The 22374-nt window shown below is 35.2% G+C and overlaps 1 protein-coding gene across 3 annotated transcripts; it reads left to right on the top strand.

The window, feature by feature from the left end:
* The first annotated feature begins 323 nt into the window (after positions 1-323).
* On the top strand, positions 324-8172 carry LOC112030451 (cryptochrome-1). 3 transcript variants are annotated; one of them, XM_024063138.2, is made up of 5 exons: positions 324-1109; positions 3268-3486; positions 5130-5836; positions 6851-7653; positions 7914-8172. In XM_024063138.2, the coding sequence occupies exons 1-5, from the start codon at positions 797-799 to the stop codon at positions 7927-7929; spliced, it is 2058 nt and encodes a 685-aa protein (XP_023918906.1). In that variant the 5' UTR covers positions 324-796; the 3' UTR covers positions 7930-8172. The 3 variants fall into 3 exon arrangements, with proteins under 3 accessions (XP_023918906.1, XP_023918908.1, XP_023918907.1); XM_024063139.2 differs by having other exon boundaries at positions 326-1109; positions 7910-8172; XM_024063140.2 differs by having other exon boundaries at positions 325-1109; positions 6851-8172.
* The last annotated feature ends 14202 nt before the right edge of the window (positions 8173-22374 follow it).

Raw genomic sequence — 22374 nt, 5'->3', positions numbered from 1 at the left:
TAGAATTAGCAATTCTTCATGATGTAAACTCTACTGTTATTTGATTTAATATAAAGTGTGTGTGCTTTCTTATCAAAAAAAAAAATAGTTAATCGCTCACCATCTGCCACGTCAAAATTATGGCAAAAAATTTTTAAAATAAGTTGGGGCATAGAACTACTCTTTCAATTAACTATATAATTTCCACGCTGTCAAAGAGAGGATTAGGGAAGGAACTAGAGAGAGGTGGGTGGGATTTCATTTGTTGTGTTGCATTGGATAAGAAAAATATAAAAATAGAAATAGAAATCTAGAAAAGAAAATTTTGTGGTTGCAATTTGCCAATCAATTTGCATCTCCACCCCCACTAGCCAATCCCCTTCACTCACCCTCCAATCCCATCTCTCTCTCTCTCTCTCTCTCTCTCTCAAAAGACCCTTTTGGTTGCAAATTGTCTATAAAGACTAAAATCCCATATGCACGAAAAAGAAACTAACCCAAAAAAGTGTGGAAATTTTTTTTTATTTATTTATAAAAATGAACAAAATTAGATTTATATTAATAATATGATCACATAACAAGAAAAGAGAAGTACTAGAAGATAAGAGAGCTAAACCAAACCTATCCACCTCAAAATCAAATGTACTTTATTCTTGTTTATGGCCTGAAATCCCCTCCATATATTACCAGAAAGTATAGAGAGAAGGCAAAAAGATAAAGATTACTTACAACACCCCTGATCTGCTCAGAGGAGAGAGAGAGAGAGAGAGAGAGGGTGTTTCATGTTTATGATTTGGTTTGTAAAATTTTTTTGGAGATGTCAGGTGGTGGGTGTAGCATAGTATGGTTTAGAAGAGATCTGAGACTAGAAGATAACCCAGCTTTGCAAGCTGGAGTGAGAGCAGGTGCTGTGGTTGCTGTTTTCATATGGGCACCTGAAGAGGAAGGCCACTACTACCCTGGAAGAGTTTCAAGGTGGTGGCTTAATCACAGTTTGGCTCACCTTGATTCCTCTTTGAGAAGCCTTGGCACTTCTCTCATCACCAAAAGATCCACTGACACCATTTCTTCTCTACTTGAGGTTGTTAAGTCCACTGGTGCTAGTCAAGTCTTCTTCAACCACTTATATGGTCTGTTTTCTCTGTTCCTTTTTTTTTTTTTTGTCTCTCCTATTTTTATATACTTTCATCAATAAAAGTCTTATTTGTTTCGTTTGGATTACATGGATCATGTTGATTGGCCTGTAATATAGTAATATTCTTCTTATGGCTCTCGTCTGCTTTTTTCAGCATTTAATTTATTATATATTTCTTGCTTTTTGATATTTAAATATGAACTTTTTGGGTGATTTATTAACTCTGTTTATAGTCTTGATAGCTTCCAACCTCCGTGCTTGTTATATGTTTGCATAAATTGGATGGTTTCTTGATTCTTCAACATGGTGTTTCTGAATGATTTATTGCTCACTAGCTGTTTAAAGTAATGAGTTTTTTTTTCCCCCTATTTAAAGTAATGAGTTAGGTAACCTATCAAAGAAATAAGTAATGAGTTTAGGTATGTAGGTGTTATGTACCTGTACTCCATGTAGGTGAGGTTCAAACTTCAAAGTACCTGTTCCTATTTTTTTTTTCTCTTAAAGTATATTAAAAAAATAATAAAAATAATAAAATAAAAAGCTAACTTAACCCACAATGTACGCTACTCCATATGGGCAACAAATTGGCTCATTTATTAGCTTAAATTATCTTTGATTATGTAACTTGTATAAAAGAAAACTCAAGTTTTGCTAGCCAAGCTCTTGCTCATGATGTAATGGATTTATCTTCATATGAATAAAAGTTATTAGCTTCTTATAATAATAATAATAATAATAATAATAATAATCTCTTATCGGATCAGTTCTATAAAAATAAAAATAAAAATAAAAATAAAATCTTAGGGATCAATCATTTGCTTAATCTACCTTTGCAACATATATACCTCCACATGTCCATTATGTTTATGCTTATCAAAATTTAAGAATCAAATATTTAGACCTTATCTTAAAAAATATTAAATTTTTTCTTCATATTTACAAATTTTACTAAACAAATAAATTCTGGGGTTTAATAGGATGTGACATGCAATTTATGTGAATTAGTATACATGCTAAACATATAAGCATATAGAGATGTATGATCCGGCTTAACAAATATATATATATATAGAATCACGGCTTAACAAATATTAGATGAACTAAAAGTTGTTGAACAGTAGAACATCTTAAAGAGTTGCTCTTTGTGTAACTTTTGTTACATGACACGCTAATTTTTATTTATATAAAAAATCAGTGGTTTACTAAACTCATGGTCTTCTATAAACTTATCATGCACAAACAATTTCACTACAATTAGATGTTATTACTATCAAAATTATATAATAATTTCTTTAGTATATTTAAGAATACATAAATGGGTTTCTCAAAAAAAAAAAAAAAAGAATACATAAATGGATTCAAGTGATAGTTTAATGATAATGGTATCCTTTATGGTATTCAAAGTTTGTGGAACAAACCCCATCTCCCCCTCCCCTACTATCTTCCTATCTAAAAGAAAAAGAAAGAAAAAAACACATAAAACTGTAATTTGAACACTTAGTTTTTAAAGCCTGATTATAAGTAGGATGGTTAAAATTATAATAGATGTAATTTAGAACTGGGTCTCTCTTTGTATATACAAATATATGAAATTTTGTGTTGATCTTCTTCTAGTGTCATTTTATATCTATTCATGTTTATAAACTAAAGTTTTAGGCGTCTAAATTTCTTTAATTAACCAATAACCACAAAGGATAATTTTTTTTAAAGTATTTCTATTGGATAAAACTTAGGTAGTTTAGGTTCTTCCAATTAAACTCAACAACGTGGTCTTGAAAGTTGTAACTATACGCATTACCTAATAAGCCAATAAGACACATGATTGTTTTGCATTTACCAATAAATCGTGTAATTTAATTTAATTGGGAAACCTAAGGTCTTTTGGATTCAAAATTCCTAGCCAACATCTTGGGCTAACCTTTGGGATTTCTTCCTTGGAACAAGCTGGTAAATGTGAGATTGAACACGCCTTAGAAATAATCAAGTGCTGAAACAGCACTGGAGAACCTCATTAGTAGTATACTTTAAACCTAAAATTTTCCTATTTGTATTCATATGCTTATAAACTTTTAAATATTATCACATTCTATAGTTCCAAGTAAAAGAAAGTCACTTTTGCATTTTATGTTTGGTGGTTAATTTCTGTTTTTCAGATCCTTTGTCACTTGTTAGGGATCACCGTGCAAAGGAGGTTTTAACAGCTCAAGGCATAGCTGTTCGTTCCTTCAATGCAGATTTGCTCTATGAACCTTGGGATGTTAATGATGCCCATGGCCGCCCATTCACAACTTTTGCTGCCTTTTGGGAAAGATGCCTCAGCATGCCTTATGACCCGGAGTCTCCACTTCTTCCACCCATGAGGATAGTTTCAGGTTTATATTCTATCAATTATGTTCCTAAACTTTCATCTCTATACCCTTTTGTTTATTCAAGTTTTTCAATATTTTGATGAAATGGTTTATAGGTTAATAAGGGATTATATATTGTGTTCATGCAATCCATTGAGCCTTCTTGAGATTGGAATTGTGCTTGCTCTTATAGAGTATTGAAAAGTAAAAGACTAAATTACAAATTGCACCTTCTAACTTTGCCTAAAATTCAAATCAGTCTTCTAACTCTCAACTTTGTTAAAATCAGTCCTCCATTAGTCTCTTTAAAAATTGAGCCATTATAGACCCAAAAACAACGTAGTTTTGTACTAAATAAAGTTGAAAGTTAATGGCATAGTTTTGACAGAAACTAATAGGAAGATTGAATTGAACAAAATTGAAAGTTAGAGGAAATTAAAGTGAAATTAGAGGGACTGAATTGAATTTTAGGCAAAGTTAGCGAGTACAATTTGTAATTTAACCAAAATAAAAACATCATTAAAACCCTACCACTTTATTTTAGAGCTTCCAAAGGTTTTGAACATATGCAACTGAAGATAATACAGTCAATAAGAGTATTATATGGATTCCTAAATCTTATTTAGGGAGCAAAATTGTTTGTTGGCAAGAATGTATGAATTCTTTTTTTCTTTTTATGCTGAAAGAATGTATGAATTCACAGTGTTTAAGATGCGCTCCATAATAGACATTCGTTTAAATCTAGACTATTGAAACCTTAAACTATTATGGTTTTATATTCTCCTACCAGCTAGTGCTTTTAGAATTTTGAATGTGATTGAGCAATAAATATTCTTTTAGTGGCAGGTGCTTTTATAAGTTTTACAGAGATTGTCGCATAGAAAAGTCTGTGTCTTCATTGACAATATCTTTATGTTTATTGACTTTTTAAGAAATGCAATATAGATAAGGAGGGTTCTTTTTGCTAGAAAAATATATTCTCATAAAGGAGAAAAGGATGGGAGATGGTCTTTTAGTCCCTAGATTTTCACTTGGATAATATTTGACTTATATCAAATTTTTAAAATGTCACAAGGTTCCCACTTCCGTAAGGTCTGGGAGAAGTAGTTGGTAGGCAACCTTGCCCTCAATTTTTGGAAAAGCTTATTCCTAAACTCTGACCTGTGACATATTGTTTGGAAGAATCTATTTAGTTTTTAAACAGATTACAGTTCATATGACAGAAGTAGCAGATAATCCAAAGCATGGAAAAGGAGCAGCAAGCTTCTTTCTGTGGCTACTCTTCATAAATTAAAATATTATTGACATCAAAACCTGTTGGTAATTTAGTTTGATCACTGCATTAATTGCCCAACCCCGTCAACCAAGTGATTCAGATTCTTTAAGCGTAGCCTACAAAATGTCCGGTGGACAAGAGTAAATCTAAGAATGTAGCAATTCGCCCATGGTAACTAATATGACTATGTTAACAGTTAAAATGGAATTCAATGCCTTTACTTGAATAAAACAGAATACACTAAAAACTTTTCCTACATTCAAAGTTGATTGTATTTCCAAATTGTAAGTCTTGCAGTTAACTCATGTTGTTACCGTTCAAAAGAATGAACCAGGACTTTTTATGTATTTAATCCCGAAACTTTTTGTTTATTTATTTTGTCCTCTTTCAGGTGATGTATCAAGGTGCCCTTCTGATGCCTTAGTGTTTGAGGATGAATCAGAGAAGGGAAGCAATGCACTTCTTGCTCGAGCATGGTCGCCTGGGTGGAGCAATGCTGATAAGACTCTGACTACATTCATCAATGGACCATTGATAGAGTATTCTAAAAATCGCAGAAAAGCTGATAGCAATACAACCTCACTTCTCTCTCCCCACTTGCATTTTGGGGAGGTGAGTGTGAGAAAAGTATTTCATCTTGTCCGTATCAAGCAGGTTCTGTGGGCCAATGAAGGCAACCAGGCTGGGGAAGAGAGTGTCAACTTGTTTCTGAAATCTATTGGTCTTAGAGAATATTCTAGGTACTTGAGTTTTAACCATCCATATAGTCACGAAAGGCCTCTTCTTGGGCACCTTAAGTACTTCCCTTGGGTCTTGAATGAAGGTTATTTTAAGGCATGGAGACAAGGTAGAACTGGTTATCCATTGGTGGATGCTGGCATGAGAGAGTTATGGGCCACTGGCTGGCTGCATGATCGAATACGAGTAGTGGTTTCTAGTTTTTTTGTCAAGGTTCTGCAACTTCCGTGGAGATGGGGAATGAAGTATTTCTGGGATACACTCTTAGATGCGGATCTTGAGAGTGATGCTCTTGGTTGGCAGTATATATCTGGTACTCTGCCTGATGGCCGTGAATTTGACCGCATAGATAATCCACAGGTATGGATGTATTTAACAGTTTGGCAAGCTTGGTTCTGTTTCTTGACCTCCACACACGCACAAACGTCTTTAAATCTTCACCATGTCGTTATTCATCTATATCCTCCAAACCAATCCGGAAAAAAGTTCCTCCAACCAATTATGTGGCTATCATATAACCAGTCAAACAAACATGACTTATTTAATTGTTATGTAACAAGTTTAACTTACTTAATGAGTTATGTGATTAAAACATACAATGATGGTCATTTGATCACCATGTACTAGGTTGGAGGAGATTGGAAAATTTTGTCCCATCTATATATTCTTTGGCCTTCCAAACTTAGATGTTTTACATGTGGTCAAGATTCTAGAGTTTTCTAATTAATAGTTTTTTAGCAATAAATTGTCCTTGTGTAACTCTTGTCAGCCTCTGCTCCTAAATATGCCAAAGAAATGCATTATAGCAGAAGCATAGGAGACATGTTGTGCCTCAATTCCATTTCCATGTTATGACTAGCTACTATGGTGAAGCCCAGATTTGCCTTAGTAGATTGATTAGCAATATGAAAATCTGGACTTATACCCTTACAAGTAAAATTAGCTGTGCTTTTCCCCACAGGAACCAGGCATACTTTATAGTATAGATAACTATTGGGGGGGGCTTGAAATTCTGATTTTGGATGGCTTTGTTTGATGCATTTGTTTTCAGTTTGCATGATCCAAATTCTGGAAATCCACCATTTGATTTTTGCCCATGGCATAGTCACATGCATGATCACAAAAACCTTGTATTGGAAAATTTGTTGGTAAGAGTGATTCTTATTACTTGTGGGTTCTCAACAAGTTTTCTTTGGGACCCTTATGTTCTTTTCATGTGATGTCTTTTTCTGAAAACTGTACCAATATCTATATAAAACTCTAAATTATAAAACATTGACATTTGATTTTTTTTCATTACTATCAGCTACAGAATTTCTTGTGGATGATACACTTTATTAAAAAAAAGTTTCAGCTATGTTGCTTTTTTTACAGTTTGAAGGTTACAAGTTCGACCCTCATGGAGAATATGTACGACGTTGGCTTCCTGAACTTGCTAGGATACCAACTGAATGGATACACCACCCATGGAATGCACCAGAACCTGTCCTCCAAGCTGCTGGAATTGAGCTGGGGTCAAACTACCCTCTTCCTATTGTAGGGATAGATGCAGCAAAAGCCAGGTTGCAAGAAGCACTATCAGAGATGTGGCAACAAGAAGCAGCTTCAAGAGCTGTAATTGAAAATGGAACTGAGGAAGGGCTTGGAGACTCCTCTGAATCAACCCCAATTGCCTTTCCTCAAGATATACAAATGGCAGAGAATCATGAACCAGTGAGGAACAACCCCCCTACCACAATTCGGCGTTATGAGGACCAGATGGTCCCAAGCATGACTTCTTCTTTGGTGAGAGTGGAAGAGGAAGAACCTTCTTTGGATATTCAAAATTTGGCAGCAGATAGCAGAGCTGAAGTCCCAACCGATGGACATGTAAATCAAGAAGCAACAAGAAACACATTAAACCCAGCAGTTGTTCAGAATGTTCATAGCCACAATCTTCCACAATTTAATACTCCAATAGTGCTGAGGAATGCTGCTGAAGACTCCACAGCAGAATCTTCTAGTAGTATTAGGAGAGAGAGGGATGGGGGTGTAGTTCCAGTTTGGTCTCCTTCAACCTCTAGTTACTCAGAGCAGTTTGTAGGTGATGAAAATGGTATTGGAACTAGTTCATCGTACTTGCAGAGGCATCCTCAGTCTCACCAAATAGTTAATTGGAGGCGGCTATCTCAAACTGGGTAAGAACTCTTGAAGCATTGGATTATGTTGTCTAAAAAAATTGTTCTACAAGTTCCTCTTGCCCAATCAGTTTAGAAAGTTACTACCAAGATAGAATTGCTTCAGCTGCTCTAATATCCTTCAAGTTTCTTCAAGGATCAATATGTTTAACAAATGTAATTGACAGCAAAATACCATGTTTTTGTTTTCGCTATTTTTTATTATCTTGTCCTTAAAAAACCTTTAAAGTCGTCATAATTTATCTTCTGTCAACAGGTAGAACATATACGCACTAGAAGACTAGTAGCTCAGAGGTGAAGATAAGTGTCATGCAATCCTGTGGGCCAATGGAATGGTGAACCAACACCCCACATACTTCTTTCACCGCCTTTCTTTCCTTTCTTGTTGTACCATATATGCTGTATAGTAAATGTTGTCTTTGTAAGGGAAGAGGAGAGTCATAATAGGGATGTGTAGTTTTTCCAATAAACCAGGTTTGTGCTTTCTCATTTTATTAAGTAGGCTGATATTTTATTCTAGTTTGTGTTTATATTATCCACATATTCTCCCCTATGCAACATTGCTGACTTCTTTAGGTTCAAGGAAGTAAATTGAAATTTAACTAGGTTATGACAGGCTTGAAGTATATAGTAGCTTCTTAAATTAAAAATGTTCCGGCCTTGCACTTGACTAGTACTTTCAGATTGTTTTCTTGTTTTATGAAGATTCATTTTTTGTATCCCCTTTTTAAAAAGTTAAATCTCATGAGATATTGAGTAGGAAGAGGTGAAAAAATCCAATCGGTATCAAAGAATGATTTGAACTATGATTTTCTGATATTTAGCTTGGCTGGATCTTTCCAGCACATTTCTTTTTGCACTGTCACTAAGAATTGTAATAGAGTTGCTCAATATTTAGCTTCTTATGCTAAGGAGAGCGAGAACCAATCTCTTTGGACAAATAGGTGTCCCTCTTTTCTCCTTCCCATTGTACTTGAAGATTTAATATTATACAACTATCGTTCTGGTTTCCAAAAAAAGAAGAAGAAGAAGAAGAAGAAGAAGAAGAATGATTTGAACTTAATAGGGCCCCTTATGCAAATCGATAGATATGAAGAGAATGGAATATATTAAGCCTTTCTTCATTTCTCAATGCCTAGAGGGAATTGCAAGTAAATTGATCTGTTCAGGTTGGCCAGGGTGATTTTTCATGGTGTACTAGAGTTATAGCTCAGAGTCGTGATAGACTTCACATTTGTCAAATATGTGTGTATCTACGGATCAACATGTAAAAAAATTTTAAGAAGAAGAAGAAGAAGAAAAAGAAGAAGATATTGTATATGCTTTTGGTGCTCTCCTCAAATTTTTCTGGTTTAGGTAATGTAGAAGGATATACCCAAAGTAGCAGCCAGGGCTCCTAGAATAGGAACTATGTACAGTGAAGATCCAAAGATTTTGATGAACATCAGAGACAGTGGCAGTGCCTATACTCCTTGCATGGCTCATAGAAGCTCCAGTGTGTGATGAATAAATGTGAGACTTTTGCCTAAGGTTGTACAAAACTGTGCATAGTTGTGATACAGAAAATGGATAGAGATGAAGATGTGTCAGCCTTAATGGCAAGTTCTCGGGAATGACTGGCCTTTTCTTCTTCCATAATTGAGTGCTAACAGGCAATCCAAGTTTAGGGGTGGACTCAAGGCCCCCCCTCAAACTGTAATGGAAGGTGAAATAGACTTGGCAGCACTTTTTGTTATTTTTTGCTAAGTAAGCGAGGAGATGAATGGATAGAAGTATTAAAACTTACCATGTTAATAAGTTGGCAAAAGATTGTTAAACAAAATAAAAGAATAATTTCCCTAGCATTGTTACAACGCAAATTTTGGTGTTGAAGAGAGTATCCAAAACTCTCTGAGAATACATTCTCTTGTGTATGTAGCCCTTTTTTTGGCTAAACATTGTGTATGCAGCGCTTCGTCTCACATACACCAAGTAATTATATGAATGAACCTTTTAAAAACAACCTAAAGATACAGCTTAGAGGTTTCCAATCCAAACTTATGAGAGCTTATGAATGACTAGGCTAACCCTATGGGTTTAAACAATGTACCTATCTAGCTGGTCCTAGATTTTGTCAATTATATAAGTTCATTTTATTTTTTTCATACACATATACATCTCATTTATATGCACAATGTGTACTTCAGAAGGGTAGCTTAATTTTGATCTGGACAGGAATTCTCAAGTTTGAGTAGGTTGTAAGTGAATTGAGGTCCTTGAGGACAATCACCACACCAACTAGTCTTTTTTTTCTTTTTCTTTTTGTTTAGGGGAAAAAAACAAAGAAGGACTATTTCAAAAAATGCTTAAGAGCATTCACATTAGTGCATGAAAAAATTTTCTTCTATTTTAGGATAATAACTTACTTTTTCTATTTTACATACTCATTTTTCAAAACACTCCACATAATTTTTTTTTTTTTTTGAATCCTTCAACATAAAATTATCTATTTTACATTACATTAAAATATCAATTTTTCTTTTTTAATTATTTTTTCACATATAATGGGTCCGTTTGGATTGAACTTATTGTTGCTAAAACTAAAAACTGAAAACTGAAAACTGAAAACACTGTAGCAAAATAATTTTTAAATGTGTAAATAGTACTGTGGGACTCATTTTTAATATTTTTTATTATGTAAACAGTACATGAACAGTTATAAACAGTGCGTATACAGTAATTTTTGTCTCTGAACAGTAATTTTACTGTTCACGCGCAAAAAAAAAAAAAAAATCTGAAAACGCAGCTGTGAAAACGTCGGATTCAACTGAATCCAAACGCTCTCAATAACTACCATTCAGTCTATTCCTTTAACATTGAAATACATAAAGAAAGAATAAAAGACTATATGAAAAAGTAAATAGTACCAACATAAATTTTCTCAATTACTATAGGATTTTAAGAGTTGTAGCTGTAAAATTGATATCTTTTTATATTTTGCAAATGCTCTAATATCAGCGATCAGCATATTTGGAATATGTGCCAGAGCTTTTGTCTCCTGCTGCTGAAGGGAGTGCACGAATTCATGCCAGCAGACTCTAGTAATATAATTATAAATAGTTGAAGTTGCCACCTAAATGATTACACCTAGCGTGCGTTTGCGTATAAATTATTTTAAGTTTGCGTTTTTGATTGGGTTTCGCGGCATTATTCACAACCCAGTTAAAAATACAAAAACACATATAATTATATATTTTTAGGCCTTACATTACTATTTATATCTTTAAAAATTATTTACTACAGTATTTTTAATAATAAATTTTTAAATTTTAATAAAATAAACTGTATCCAAACATACTTTTAGTACAATATTTAACTTATTGAGAACTTCTAGTAGTCTACTTCCAAGAAGTCCAATCTCCGATTCTCCGGCAATATAATCAATGTCATTAAGAAAGTCAATATATTATCCATTATGATGGATAATTTCACCTAACACTTTTTTATTGGAATTCTCACAATACCGACTTCCAGAAGATATTTAAAGAATGACAAAGTTTATGCAAAATTAGTTATAACTTTATTTAATATCTTTTTTATTAAATGTAAATTTTGATAAATTTATTATTATGTTACATTTTTTTCTTATATTTTTTATACTTGTAAAATTTTTAAAAAATTAAAAATTAATAGTTATGTCATTAATAAAATGTTTAAATTACAAGTTTTTGTAATTTAAAATTATGCATAGAATATAAACTTATAAATTAATAGTAAGGGCATGTTTAGTAGACTATAATAGACACTATAATATAATAGTTATTCTTATAATTTAGTTATTCTTTAGTTCAGTTATGTTTTTATTATAAAGAATAGTCATTCCTTATGAATAGCTATTCTTCAAAATGAGGAATAACTATTCAACTTTAAAATGTTGTATTATTTATTCTTTAGTAAATGCAATTGTGGGGCCTGTTGGTTAAAAAGATATAGTAATCCTCAGAAGTGGGCTCGAGGCCCAACGGCCCAATTCGAGGACGCGTAGTTATCCGAGGATAACCTAGAAAAGTTTTATTATTATTAAATGGATAATATAGGAGAAAGGAGTGGATACTGTATACAGCGGCATAACGTATGTCCGAGGACGCCAAAGTCCGAGGTGAATGTAACTTTCGTTTTATTGAGGAGACTCCGTAAAGTTGTATCTGAACTGAAAATTGGGTATAGACCTAAGGGGGAGTCGGGGAAGGTATCAAATATCTTCCAAGGCCATCACCTCCACATTAAATGCTTTCCAGCTAACCCTCTGGTCGCATTAATGTGGAGGTGATACCAGAACAGTGATTAAGCAGCTTTATGGCCACTGAGCAGAACGTTTTGGTAGGTGCTGGATAGGACAAAAAGGAGATCCCATGATAAGAACTACACGTGTACAATGGAAACGGAAGGGAGAACGGAGTATATAATAGAGAAACAAATGAAATTGGAGGGAGAGGCTTTTTTGGAGAAAGAAAGAAAAAAGCAAAGAGAGACGGATTGAGAGAAAGTCGAGGAGAGTTTTTCTCAAGGAATAAACCTAAAGTATCCCTTGTTACCAGATGAGTATAACATTTCCTGTCATACAGTACTAGTTCTTGGACCCATGCTCTAAAAATTTATTGTTTGGGCTTGTTGGGCTGAAAACCCAATCATACATAGGGTCAAATCCAAACTGAGTCTCTACAGCAATAATTTCAAAACTTAATATATTTTCAAATAAACAAACTTTCTTTATACATCTAACAATTATAAAAATAAAAAATTATAAAAAATAACACATATCTCTCTTAAATTTAAAAATAACAATTTTTAAGGAGATATAATTGTATGTGTAAAATATTTCCTAAAATAAATATTAAATTTTATTTTAATGTTATAACTCACAATCAAACTAATGAATATGTTTAATTATTACATTACAATATACTTTATTACTAGTATTAAATGTTTGGACCTCACTAAGGTGCATTTGAGACAGTGTGGTTAGTTAGTGCAGAGTGTAGGGCAGTGTGAGAGACAGTGCAGGGCAGTGTATTGGGCAATGTAGGGAAGAGTGTAGGGTGTGCTGTTATGACAGAGTGTCAAGGGACAGTCACCACTCACCAATAGCCTTAAAGTGTTGTACAGTAGCTTTAAAAGTGCTGTACTGTTGTAGTTTGGTTGTATTGCATTAAAGTGTTGTACTTACTTAGTTGAGCTTAGTTAGATAAGTTGTGAGGTGTTGTACCTATTTAGTTAGAATAGGATATAAACTACAATTTAGATTGTAAAGAATTCATTGAAGAAATAACACATTGAATAGCTAATTCCTTAAATTGCTATAGGAGGTAGATTCTCTCGAAGAATCAATCAATGGAGGCCTAGTTCCCTCGAAGAATTACTAAACTGAGAATCAATAGACAATTAGGGATTTGGATTCTTATCAATAAAGATTACAATTCATGTCGTAATCTTCATTCAGTGTACTAAACATACCCACAATAATATTTGATTGACACAAAATTTGACATGTGTATTAAGAGAGTAAATAATATGCAATTCAACGATCAAATTTTCAAAATATGTAGTAATGTTTATTTTATTGAGTAAAGTTATAATCTTAAGTTACAACTAATTTTGTAGTTAAACTTTGTTATTTTAGAGATTATTTTTATAGTATTTATCTAAAATTTCCCCCCCCCCCCCCTTTATCTCAATTGTAGTTCGTAGTTCTTTTCACAATAGGGAATAAAATATGAGTACCACTCAAATTAAGATGTTCAATGATAATTAATAAAAAAAAATTAGTTAATTATTACTAGAATAATTCAGGAGAAAGTTTAATATAAGATGATTTTTTCTCTTTTAATTTCTTTTCTAAATAAAAGATTGATAATTATGATAGTTATTAATAGAAATTTATTATTTTTGTATTTTTATAAGTTCTTATTGAGTGGGGAGAGGGCAAGGGCTGAGGTTCAAATATTTAGGATAGAGTTTCACACATATATATATTATACGCTTAGGATTAGGCTAGAGTATAATTTCTATCTCAGACAAAAAAAATTAATATTAGGTTTTTACTGTGGTCATGTTTATATATGGAACTACATATTCTATTACTTAAAAAATATATATACATATGATATGTCAAAATTATAATGGAGAGTTAAAATATATAATAGTATTTAAATAAATTTAAAATATTTAAATTAAAATTATGTGTAAAATTATGAAGTCTCAAAAACTTATGTAGCAAAATATTATGAAATCAACCAAATGTTATATGTCTTCAATTTTAGTAGGTGTATGGTTTCATGTTACTGGTAATCAATGGAGGTAACAAAGCCAATAGTAATACTGATGATGTTGAGATAGAAGAAGTTTTTATACTTTTTTTTTTAATGAGTATAATCAATTCTACCAGCTTATACAAATTACAACACACAATCACAAAGAATTTACATGATTTGACTTTAAGCCTACATCCATAAGCAACATCAAGGAGAAAGGGTTACAATGGCGGTACAAACGCTTCAACCCCCAAATAAACCTAAAGAACTAAATCCCTCTCACAATTAACACACCACAAAAATTCCTTATTCTCTAAGTTCAAAGCATAAAAAAAGTTGAAATTGTGCATCTTTAAGGGCTAACGCATACACAATTAGGATTTAGGATCTTGTCATGTAAGGAAAGGAGTCCAAAGTGAACTAAAACTGTAACTTCGAATGCCATATGAATTAGGTTAAAGGGTCATCGATATTCAATAAGTTAAATAAAATTTGGCAAGGCAAATTCAAGCCACGTTAAAAAACATATATTTGAAAAAAAAATATATATATATATATATATAAATATATCCACCTTAACTTAAATTGAATCAAGTTATATGAACGAAACTCTTTCATAGCCTTCACCAATTGTCTCCACCAAAGCCCTAAGGGTTATCAGAAACGACAAATATCAATCGAGTTTAAATAATGATTAAACTTGCCCAAAGAAATCAGTGTAGTCATCATGCATGCTAAATTATCTACTATAACAATTTTGCTCACTCTAATTAATGGTGCCCTAGCTAAGATACAATCTCTCAAATGAAGTGCTATCTAACATCGTTGTATTTGGTTTTCTCATCAATAGTTAGAGAGTACCCCTACAAATAGTTCAGAATGAAAATTGTAAGAACCAAATTTGAACTCGTAGCCTATTGTGTGGATGGACTCAAGCCCAAAAAGCCCAAAACAATAAATTTATAGAGAGTGGGTTGGAAAACTGGGCTTTAGTTGATCAAACAAACATTGGAATAGATTCAGATGATAAGAGAATGAAAAGAAATAGGATTGTATTGAAGAAAAATAGTCATCGGCAAGGTTCGAGGTGCACTATTCTTGTATATTATTCTCAAATTGGGTTACAATTTTGGTTCCTGAATGCTATAGTCTTTCTTCTTCTAATTTCTGATCCCCTTCCCATGAAAGATATCTCCCCTTATATAGTTCATTCTAAAGTATCTTGATCCTACACTTGTTGATTACCTGAGTTACCACTTGAGTGCTTGTCCCATCAAACACCTTATGTGGTTGTGTATGCCTTGGGGCAGCCAACTGTGCACTGTTTAAGGGTCTTCTCTACGTCAATGCAGCCAGGAAATTAGCTGCAGATCATTAAATGCGGTGGTGGCAACTTTTTTCCTAAGATATTTTAGGGTTTCTCCCTGTCTAATGTGTTTGCAATATTTATTCATACCGAGAGAACTTCCTAAGAGGTTCTTTAGTGTTGGAAGGCTACTTCTCCTGGCCTCGGTTTTAGTTAGCCAATGAGACATTTATCCTCGATTAATCCCTTTAAGCCCTTATGGCCGAGATCAACTCTTTTATTTGCTAACACAATCTCTCTAGATGGTAGCTCTTACCCCTCAGACAAGACATTATCCTCGGCTTGGGCCATAGGCCCAATAGACAAATATATAATGAACTTCTGGCCCAATATCCCTACAAAAACCCTCTTATAAATCCTTCTCATTCTCATTTTTCTAAAATACCCAATGGGGCAACCAATGACTTTTTGTTTTCCTAATATATATTCTCCTTTCTTTTTTTCTTCTCACTTCTTCGATCCCTATGACAAATCGACTGGACATAAACTCCCAGAAGGGTGAGGTCTATCTGTAGCTACGAGCAACTATCAATTTGCTCACAACAACAACAGCCAACCATTGATTTTGTAGATGTATGCTTTATTGACAAAATCATTTCCATCTTTTCTTGGTAGTCTTCTTTGACGACGACAGTGATGTAAGAGCAACATTGAAAACACCGTCATCTCGTCGATTTGCCCTTTCTTGGACATTGGTGCCAACTTTTCCACAGTGGAAGAGAATCAGTCTTTTTTTTTTTTTTTTCTCTCTCTCTTTTTTTAACCCTTGATTTTGTACAGTGGAAGAGAGATTGTATGAAGTATATGGTTGATAGAAAGAAATTAGATTTTGTTGTTGTAAATTTCATTACAAAATTCAGCGTTAGGAATTGATTGTTTTGCTTTTTGGTGAGTGATTTGTGGCGAAAGATTATGAAAAAAATACATTCTCTAATAGCTTTACAATTCCATTCAACATGATTACCTTTTTAGTCATAATTTCAACATAGTACCAAATGTTATTTCTTAAAATAATGTATCAACTAATTCAATCATACCTTCAAAAAAAAAAAAAAAACTAATTCAATCATAAGTTAAAATGCAAAAGAAAACATAACTAATAAAAACAAATCTTATCAATAATTCATTAGTTCGCATCAAGGTTGGCTCTCCAGTGTAGGCAAATGAGGCAATAGCCTAAGGCCTCTAAGTGAAAAAAGACCTTCAAATTTAATAGTATTAATTAAGCTCAAATATTAGCCAATAAATAAAATAATATTTTTTATCATATGAAAAACAAGAAAAATAGAGAAATGTTATATCTATAATATTTTTCACAACAAATTCTAAGTAGCGGCTTGTTATTGGTAGGCAAAATATAATTTTAAAATAGATTCAAATTAGAACCAATAACCAACTTAACACCTAGCGATGCGTAAACATTTTCACAACATTTTTCACAACAAATGAATAGACAAACTTTTACGATTTCTTTTTTAAGCCTACTACTAATATCACATTTTTACTTACCATTATCATTCTACCACATCAATAAGTGTGAAAAGTTTTGTCAATTTTTTATCTATAGACTTTCTCGAAAAAAAAAATTACCTAGTTAATTAATAATTTTGCATTTAAAACAATAAAATAGAGTTTAAGTAAATTTTTTTATTATAAAAAAAAAAAGCCATATTTTAATATATAAAATGCATCAGTTTAGTTTTGGCGAAACTACACAGGAAGTCCCTAAAGTTTACTTGCTGAGCACAATTGGTCCCTAAACTTTTAAGTGAGTGTTATTGGTCTCTAAAGTTTTAAAAATGAGCATTATTGGTCCCTTTGTTAACTTCTGTTAGTTTTTTGCTTATGTGTCAAATGGAACAATGATGTGTCTTTTTTTAATGACATGGCAACTGTCTTCAGTATTAAAAAATTGAGAAATGATATGTTTACAACATTTTTACAATATTTTTACAACAAATCCTAAGTGGCAGGTTGTTACTGGTTGTTATTGTTGGGGCAAAAAAGTAATCTTAGTGTTAGTTTCAAATTTGAACCAATAACAATTAACCACATGTGATTTGTTGTAAAATTGTTGTAGACGTAGCATCTCTCTAAAAAATTACTTGCCAGTAAACACACCACCCTCAGGTCAGCCATTGTCTCCAGCGCACCTCTAGCTCAGGCCAACACTTAGTCCCCCTCCTCGGCTCACCTCCCCAAGCGCTCCTCCTTGTTGTGGACACCTCCTGCGACCTCATATAGATTATCTCTAATAAGTCTCATCAAACAAACTCAATAATTTCTTCAAATGGTACCTAGATTCCAATCTCAAATCAATATTAGACAAAAATTTGCCCAAGATCTAAGCTTGAATTACAAAACCCATTTTTCAATAACCCATTTGCAACGAAATAGATGGTGGAAACCAAGAAGTGGGTCTGTTGGAGAACACATTTAAGCTCACGAAACCACAAAACAAAGAGGTGGGTCTTGCTATAAATATATATATATATATATATGGGGCTAACTTGGTCTTGCTCCTAATTGATGGTGGCTAGTTTAGTATATTGAACAATAGCAATATTAATAGACGTTATAGAACAAGATTCGAAGGAATAGGAAATGATTGGGTTTTTGGCTTTTATTTTTGGGGCCAAACAAGAAATGTGCGGTAAGCAAAATCGGGGTTGTAGGGATTGGGTCCAGACATTGCCGATGTAGGTGACAAGGAGGACGAGTTGGGGTGGAGACCCAAGGAGGAGGGAGATGAAAGTATTGGCCGGATCTAGCAATGGCACCGGAGACTATGGCGTGCTTGAAGCAATGGCAATCTCAGGAGAGAACTTGGCCTGAGGTGAGTGGTGTGTTTGTAGACATGTAATTTTTTAATACTAAAAATAGTTGTTATGTCATTAAAAAAAAGACACATCATTGTTTTGTTAGACAAATAAGCAAAAAAAACTAACAGAAGTTAACAAAGGGACCGATAATGTTTATTTTTAAAACTTTAAAGACAAATAGCATTCACTTAAAACTTTAGGTACCAAATACACTCACTAAGTAAACTTTAAGGACTTGCACCATAGTTTTGCGTTTAGTTTTCAACCAGAGTTCCCTATGCTCGAATTTAAAGGGATTGATTGAGTTTTTTTTTTTTTTTTTTTCTTGACATTTGTGTGCGGTTTGAAATTTTAAATTTAATACACTACTAAATTCATTCTAGTTTCTGTCTGTGGGATAGTCGTTAACAAAAAGCAAAAAAGGATGATACAGTTTAGTGTGGGTACGTTTGACCGTTTAAGTCGTTTGACTGATGTAATAAGAGACTCCGTACCCTTAACGGACTAAACTATGAGAAAACCAAAAAACTTTAACAAATTCCAGTTTTGTCTTTACGCTTTAGTCTTTAGTGCAATCGACATGTCTACTACTCCGTTCGGCTGCTCCTGTGTTCCATGTACAAATTACGAGACAAATCAATCGTTGAGTCAATGAAGTTTGTTCAATCATGGTCAGCAAAAGCATGATACTTTTTTTTTTCCGGGTGAAAAAGGAAAAGAATGACAAATCAAACACTTTTTTGGGTTATTCCTGTTCCTCTGTATTTTATTTCTTTCATTCTTTTTTGCTATGCCCTCTTGAACTATGACCAGATAAAGAACCGAAAAAAGTTATTGGTTATTGGTTCTTTGGTTGTATTGGATTCTGATCGATATTCCTACCAATGACATCATAATTAATATAATTAAAAATTTTAAATCATTTTAATATGAATTTTCTTATTCTATATTAAGAAAAAAAATCTACTTAACTTCACAAGTTGTTATAAATAACGGGTTAAAATACTTGAGCTCAGCTAATAATTATTTAAAAAAGGAAAAAGAAAATATTTTCAATGTTTTTTGGGGTATGATATTCACTGTAGGGACTCAATTTGGATTGACCTTGGGTGACGGGTCCTTCAGCCCAATAAGCCCAAACAATACATTTATAGAGAGTGGGGTGAAAGGTTTAGGTGCTGGCCGTCGATCACCAAGCATGAACTTTCTTGTAACGAAGAAAAATGCTAAGAGTTTTTCTTTCAAGGGGGGAGATGCTCCTCGGCCACAGGCCGAGGAGGCCTTATTGTTCTCCCTTTTTCTTTCCCTCTCCCATTTACTTTACTAACTTTTCTTTTATAGTTTTCATCTTCCTATCCACTCTTTCCATCTGTTGATCATCTATTTGCCTTCTTATCTGGCCGTCCGTCCCATCAGAGGCCTTATCGGTACTCAAGTGGTTCACTCTGATCAACGTTATCCTGCCAAGGGGTTACCTCCCCATTAATGCGGCCAGGGGGAGTTAGTTGAATGCATTAAATGTGAGAATGATAACTTACTTTGGGGTTAGTCTCTCCCTAAAATCCCCCTCGTCAGGCCGAGGATGAGGTGGTCCTCGGTGTGGATTGGGAAAAGAGGCTTCCCCCAATTTAGCCCGACAACAACAACGACAAATGGCCTATGCTCCTCGGCCTGGGCCTTGGGCCTGTTTCGTGATGGGCCGAGGCTGTCAGGCTCATAGGCCCCACAATAGCCCCTCAAAACCCTGTTGCACATTTCCTGGGACGGGGAGGAGGGTTTTGATACTTGCAGGTCCATGGACGAATTGTCCCACTTCGGTTTGTACTGATGCTGGCGGCCTTCTGACTGCCCAATGCGTGTTTTTAGCGTTTCAAGACTTAATGGGCGCCCACATTAAATTTTGGCGGCACCAAGTTTTCCACTTTCAACGGCATGATCTTTTGCTTTTATGAGCAAGCGGTTACATTTGGGGAACCTAAGGGGGAGTATAAATACCTGTTTGAACCCAAGGGTTTTATCATTTTCGCGCTGACAATTATTGACGCGTATAATTTGAATCTGGCTCGACTTGCACACTATCTGAAGGGTTCCGTCATATTTCTGTAAGTCTTCTTTTCCTAGTGATCCCAAATTTTCTCGATTTCACTCTTCTTTTTCTCGTTTAGAACTTTTAGTTGTCTTTGGGGAATGGGTAAGTTTAAGAAGTTGGTCGAGTCCGATGAGATGATGAACAAATTCAGGGTTGACTATGGAATACCCAATAATGTGAATTTGAAGTATTGTGAAGAGGGAGAATGGTACCTTAGGAGGAGGGAAGGTGAAGTTGTGATCCCGATAATTGCTTTCGTAGAAGGAGGGATGAGAATCCCTATGAGGCCGGTAACCCTTAATTACCTTAGGCATTTTCGCCTGGCCCCTACTCAGTGCGCCGTGAATGTATTTAGGATATTAGGGTGTGTAGATACCCTGAATGAGAAAATGGGGCTGAGACTGACTCACCACGATGTGAACTGGTGTTATAACCTTCATCACCTGAGGGGTAAGACATATTATATGAAGACAAGGGACGATAGGGTTCGTCTTATCCAGTGTCTTCCTGATTCCAATAAGGGGTTGAACCAAGATTTCCTCATAGTGTCGGGAGAGTGGCACGACGGCTTTCATTGCCCAACGGCAGAGGGGGAGCCAGGTAGGGCATCCGAAATACAAGATAATCTAGGTCTCAGCATTTTCAAGTTCTATACCTGTATACTAAATTTGGTTGATTAACCATAGGAATTTCGCTTTTCTTTTCGCAGACCCACACGCTTTTGCACGTCATTTCCACCTGGTTAACAAAGCGGATTTGGAGACCGTTCTCAGGTCGGACCTTTTCTTGAACGAACCTGATAACCAAGTCAGAGCTGCTCATAAAATCCTCGGGTGCGACCCAGCTCAGACGTCATTCCCAGTTCCTCAGCACGTAATTAGAGCTCGTGACCCTCGGCTTACGCAGATTACCGTGGTGGATAGCGATTTTGCTTTTACTGAGGGGTCTTATATACCTGAAGGCATTTCGCTATCAGGTCCCTCCTCATCCCGGCAAGTAACGGTGGCCGAGAAAGGACCATCTAAGAAAGCGAGGGAGGTGGTTGAACTGAGCTCGTCCGAGGACGAATACAGTGTGTTTGACTTAGTTGATCAGTCCGAGGATCCTCTCGGTGACCTAGGGGACCCTCACTTGTCCGAAGCCGACCTTCAGTTCTTAAGAGCTGGTACCCAGGCTGAGATGGGTTTAAAAAGACAGCCCCAAACCAATCTTCTTGACCTGCTCGAAGGTGGTTCCAAGAAGGATGTACCAGGGGAGTCGCAGCCCCAGCCCCCAGCACCTCAGCCTCAGATTCCAACCATGCAAACCAGGTCGTCCTCCGTTCCTACAGTAATAGCCTCTCCTACTGAATCTCCTGACCCGAAAGGGAAAAGACTTTCTAAGGGTAAGGAGCCAATGGACGGGAGCAAATCTCATTCTTAGCCCGAGGAGGGTAGGACTCGCAGGCCTTCAAAGCGATTGAAGCTTGGTGATCAAAGGAAGAGTAAGAAGACCTCCCAGCAGCCCCAGGCTCAAGCATGGCTGCCTGCTACCATGCTCCATGATCAGCCCCTAATGGATAACGCGTCGATACGAGAGTCTCACGGAGACGAGGGGGCTCTCGTGGCCGAGGCCCTAGAGAAATCTCTTCTTCTTCCTACTAATATGGCCGAGTTAGAGAAAATGAGTGGGGTAGAGGTCGTCCTCGACCTTAAGAAATATCTAGGCATGGTAGGTCCCTTGGCGCCTATTCATATTACTAAAAATTTTGTCGCTTAGTATTTTTCTTCCTCTTTACAGAGTTGCTTGTTTTTATTGGCAGGCTATCCAGGCCCTTTTCAGGTTGGGCGAAGAGGTTGATGATCATAGCAATGCCTTAGCCCAAGAGCGCGGCAAGTTCCTGGAAGCGGCCAATACTCTTAAGAGATCAGAGGCCGACCTGAAAAAGGCGACCGAGGATCTGGCAGAAATGGCGAAGGCCAGGGATACTGCTGTCTCTGACCTAGCCGAGGTCAGGAAACAAGCTGAGGATCAAACTACCCGCCTGCAAGATGTTGAGGGTCAATTACAAAAGGCCAAAGAGGACATTACCTACATGAAGGCAAATTTGACCAAGGCGGTCCATGAAAAAGGTGTTGCCGAATATGCTAGGGACGAGGCTGTGAGAGCCAAAGA

This window comes from Quercus suber, unplaced genomic scaffold (assembly GCF_002906115.3).
Source record: "Quercus suber isolate HL8 unplaced genomic scaffold, Cork oak 2.0 scaffold_164, whole genome shotgun sequence".
Lineage (NCBI taxonomy): Eukaryota > Viridiplantae > Streptophyta > Magnoliopsida > Fagales > Fagaceae > Quercus > Quercus suber.
This window is presented reverse-complemented; position numbering and strand designations above follow the sequence as displayed.

Excerpts from the sequence above, each read along its gene's own strand:
- LOC112030451 (XM_024063138.2), top strand. The coding sequence starts at position 797 with ATGTCAGGTGGTGGGTGTAGCATAGTATGGTTTAGAAGAGATCTGAGA. Across the intron at positions 1,110-3,267 it reads CTTCTTCAACCACTTATATG|ATCCTTTGTCACTTGTTAGG; the intron begins GTCTGTTTTCTC and ends TCTGTTTTTCAG. Across the intron at positions 5,837-6,850 it reads ACCGCATAGATAATCCACAG|TTTGAAGGTTACAAGTTCGA; the intron begins GTATGGATGTAT and ends CTTTTTTTACAG.